This window comes from Nannochloropsis gaditana (genome assembly GCF_000240725.1).
Source record: "Nannochloropsis gaditana CCMP526 unplaced genomic scaffold scaffold1304, whole genome shotgun sequence".
In the NCBI taxonomy this organism is placed as follows: Eukaryota; class Eustigmatophyceae; order Eustigmatales; family Monodopsidaceae; genus Microchloropsis; species Microchloropsis gaditana.
In genome coordinates, this window is record NW_005802649.1 from 1 (window position 1) to 3,760 (window position 3,760).

General features: G+C 43.9%; 3 protein-coding genes across 3 annotated transcripts; all 3 read left to right on the plus strand.

Moving 5' to 3' along the window:
- Positions 1–145: 145 nt before the first annotated feature.
- On the plus strand, positions 146–656 carry NGA_2101112 (copia ltr rider; the record flags this gene model as incomplete). Its single annotated transcript, XM_005852401.1, has 1 exon — positions 146–656. A coding segment is annotated over one exon (511 nt), but the record flags the coding sequence as incomplete, so codon positions are not given.
- A 1-nt stretch (position 657) lies between these two features.
- On the plus strand, positions 658–962 carry NGA_2101016 (gag-pol polyprotein; the record flags this gene model as incomplete). Its single annotated transcript, XM_005852400.1, has 1 exon — positions 658–962. A coding segment is annotated over one exon (305 nt), but the record flags the coding sequence as incomplete, so codon positions are not given.
- A 935-nt stretch (positions 963–1,897) lies between these two features.
- On the plus strand, positions 1,898–2,793 carry NGA_2060000 (uncharacterized protein; the record flags this gene model as incomplete). The annotated part of the gene is made up of 1 exon (XM_005852399.1): positions 1,898–2,793. A coding segment is annotated over one exon (863 nt), but the record flags the coding sequence as incomplete, so codon positions are not given.
- Between the last annotated feature and the right edge of the window lie 967 nt (positions 2,794–3,760).

The following is a 3,760-nucleotide window of genomic DNA, read 5'->3' on the forward strand; positions in this document are numbered from 1 at the left end:
GGCCTGAAGCAATCTGGACGTAAGTGGCATAAGAAGATTGATGGATGGTTCCGAGGGTACGGTTTCCATTCTTCTTCTGCGGATCCATACTTATATGTGAAGTTTGGATCTAGTGGTGAAATATTGGTTATCGTCTTATATGTGGACGATTTAATTATCACTAGTATCTCCAGGGAAATGGTAGATAAATTCAAGCACGCTATTTCAAAGGAATTTAGCATGAAGGACTTGAAGGAGCTCGATTGGATACTTGGTATGGCAATCAAACGTGATCGAGAAAAGAGAGTTATGGAAATCTCTCAAACGGCTTATATTGATATGGTACTCAATAAATTTGGAATGGCTGATTGCAAACCAGTATTAACACCGATGGAAGGAACACTGACGAAAACGAATGACAAGGAAATCAAGCCAGATAGTGGATACATGAATCTAGTGGGTAGCTTATTGTATGCAGCACTGGTAACACGTCCGGAAATTGCATTTGCAGTACAGTCGTTGGGGAAACACTTGCAAGGACCAAATGAAGAACATTGGATTGCTGCAAAGCGGGTATTGAGGTACCTGAAGGGTACTCGTGAGGTCGGACTCAATTACACAGGTAATTCTACGGGATCGTTTACCCTGGTAGGATACGCGGACGCGGATTACGCTGGTGATAAAGATAACAGACGTTCAACGTCTGGTTATGCTTTTACATTGAGTCATGGAGCAATTGTTAATACGATTGATTGGAGAGCCAAGCAACAAGAGGTGGTGGCTCTGTCGTCTGCTGAATCGGAGCTAATATCTGCTTGTTCAGCGACACAAACGGCAATTTATATTCGTCAACTACTTATGGACCTTGGATTTAAGCAAGATAAACCTACCATGATTATGGAGGATAATCAAGCTTGCATTGCGATGAGCAACAATCCGATTACGCATAAGAGGACGAAGCATATAGATGTACGATTTTATTATGTGCGTGAGAAAGTTGAGAGTAAGGAAGTAGTAATGTCGTGTCAAACCTGGTCAAGTGTTCACGCTGTTCTACAACACGATTCCTCCAACAGCGGTAACGGCGCTTGAAAACGACTCCGTCATGGAAAACGGTTTGCCCATATCATCTGGCAGCTTCGCATACTAAGCGCTACAGCCAACCAGTCAACCGAGTGGCGAGTAATGACAGCTTATAGAATCAAGTATAATGGAATGGTGTACATAAAGGTTCGGTTGACGGCATTCAAAGAGACAATGAATAGCTGGTGGTCATATTGTGTGGTAAACATGTCTTAGCCAGCAAGTGGTACCTGTAAATAAGTGCCAGACGCTTCTCTTTAGGTCTTCAAAGTCAGTCGAAATTATGACAGGTCCTAGAAGCCTAATAAATTTTCAATTCGGGTATTTCCTTCCTCTTTGAGATTGTATCAGGTGTCTGCTCTAGTTTAGTAGAGAAATGAGGAAGGTTGACAAGTCGCTCAGGCTTGAGTCAGACCATCAAAGTTCTTCCCTAATAATCAAGCGGAGAAGTGTCCATCTTCAACTCTTCATGGTTGCAGCTATGACGATCATATTGGTCATCTTATTAACAATAACTTCGCAGGTGCGCAAGTTCTACGCTGAGGTGGTGACTGTGACCAGCTGAAAAACGGTCTCACCTTCTGCAATAAACAATCTCTCCTATTCAGGGTCATCTTCGCTTCGATGATATCGCGCAGATAAAAGAACAAGCAACCGTTACGTCTAGTATTCATCAAGTTCTCAAGAATCATACCATTTCAGAGCCTGCACCCAGCCTACGCTACAACGAAGAAATCTTCCGTCTCTCAACCATGGATCCACGTGAGTAGATTTCATTGCTTGGGGATCTTTGCATGAATAATTCTGATGAGGCCTACCGATATCCCTCTAACAGCACCATTAATCGATATAGCGCGCATTATTGATACTCATCTGTCGAGGGAAAGAGACACAGACACCGAATTTGTTTCAAGAGTAGCTCTGTGCTTTTTCGGGCAAGTTAAAAATGTAAATCACGTGCAGCTGACCAGTTTTATAGATAACGTCATGCGACCCCTCTTGGAATATTTTCCGAGCATAGACGTCTACTTGCATACGTACAACATAGTTTCATTCCATAATCCTAGAAACCTAGAAAAGAATGTGACATTGCATGTTGCCGACTCACTCAATTTGATATTCTCCGAGCTGCGGGAGCTGCCTGGCGTTAAAATAAGGAATATCTCGATCACACAAGATGCCAAAGCTGCAGATAGATCATTTCGCCCCCTCAACTTTTATCTAAGCCACGGAGATCCTTGGAGGAACGAGGGCCTGTCCATGTTCTATTTCCTTCGGCAACTTTACAGCTTGGAGACAGTGACCCGTCTGTGGGAGAAGAGCCCCTCCACCGGCGATCGTTACCAAGCAGTAGTCTACGTTAGACCAGATTTGTTGTTTGAGAGCCCTTTACCCGTAGCGGATACCTTGGATGTAATCGATGAAGAACATTCAAAAAGAATATTGTGGCCTCGAACAGTCTTCTCTCCCAATTTTGACGTTTTCGGCGGCATGAACGACCGATTTGCCCTTGGAACTCCGGATGTGATGAGTGTCTATGGGTATCGAAAGAATGACATTGACCGCTTCATGGAGGAGAATCCAACCAAGCATCTCCATGCCGAAAGCTATTTAGCCTGGGTAATGAAGGACAGTTTAATAAGATGCGAAACTCTCGATTTTTCCTTTAAGCGCATTCGAGCACGGATTGATAAATGAGTATGAATAAAGTAAGAAATATAAAGTGTAAAATGATCAACAATTTTGGTCGAAGTTTTTCATGGAATGCGTGCATGTCCATTCCGTTTATCAACTTCTTTATCATCCTACCTGCACCCGGAAAAAATCCCGACATTCGCTCGTGTATGTTGCAGACGTATGGTTCTATGGAAGCGTAGATTGCTCTCATATTTTCTATGAAAAGTTTCCCTTCCTGTGTGAGTCCGTGGATCTGCCTAAGAATGACAGAGCCAGTAGAAGAGGACCAGCAGTCAGGTGAGAAGATATCATCTTCTCGACAAGGAGGTCCATATTTTCGTCATGCCTGAGCAAGAGATTTTAAAGAACCAAACGTGAAAGATTGTTTTCCCTTGGGCAGAAGATGCAAATGCGCCCGCGCAAATAGAGGACACACATATGTAGATGCCCTCCTCTAATTAGTTTTTCGAGTGCAAACTCCTGCATTAATCGAATTGTATAAGCCACCAGCGATAATATCTCCAAGAGCGGATATTCCATAAACATAATTGTGCGATGTACCATCAGCTGCGACGATAAGATGCATGTGCAAGCACCTGTGTGGGCCACAGATCGCATTGGGTTGCAACTATTACTTAAACGTGGTGCCCTAGATTGTGCAACAGATCTACCTACCGCCCGGCATCAATACGAAATTAGGGCGACTCGCGCTGTACTCGAAGCGGGATATGATGTTGATTGTCTCATGAAACGATATCAGGGTCATGACTTACGGCTTAAAAGGGACATCAAGCTGCCTTGTACGGCGCGAGATAATCAAAATATCCCCTGCTGAACGATGGGCTGAATGTCAACCCCCTGGAAATTATTTTTGTTTATTTAATAAATCCATCGTATGATGGCTATGTGAGCTTGTAGATGGAGGGTGAAATGGGTTTGGGAGCTCAGAAGACTTCTTTTCTTCCCTCATTGAACAGCCTCCCGCCTCGCCCCCGAGACCCTCCCAAGCCCGTCCTCCCCC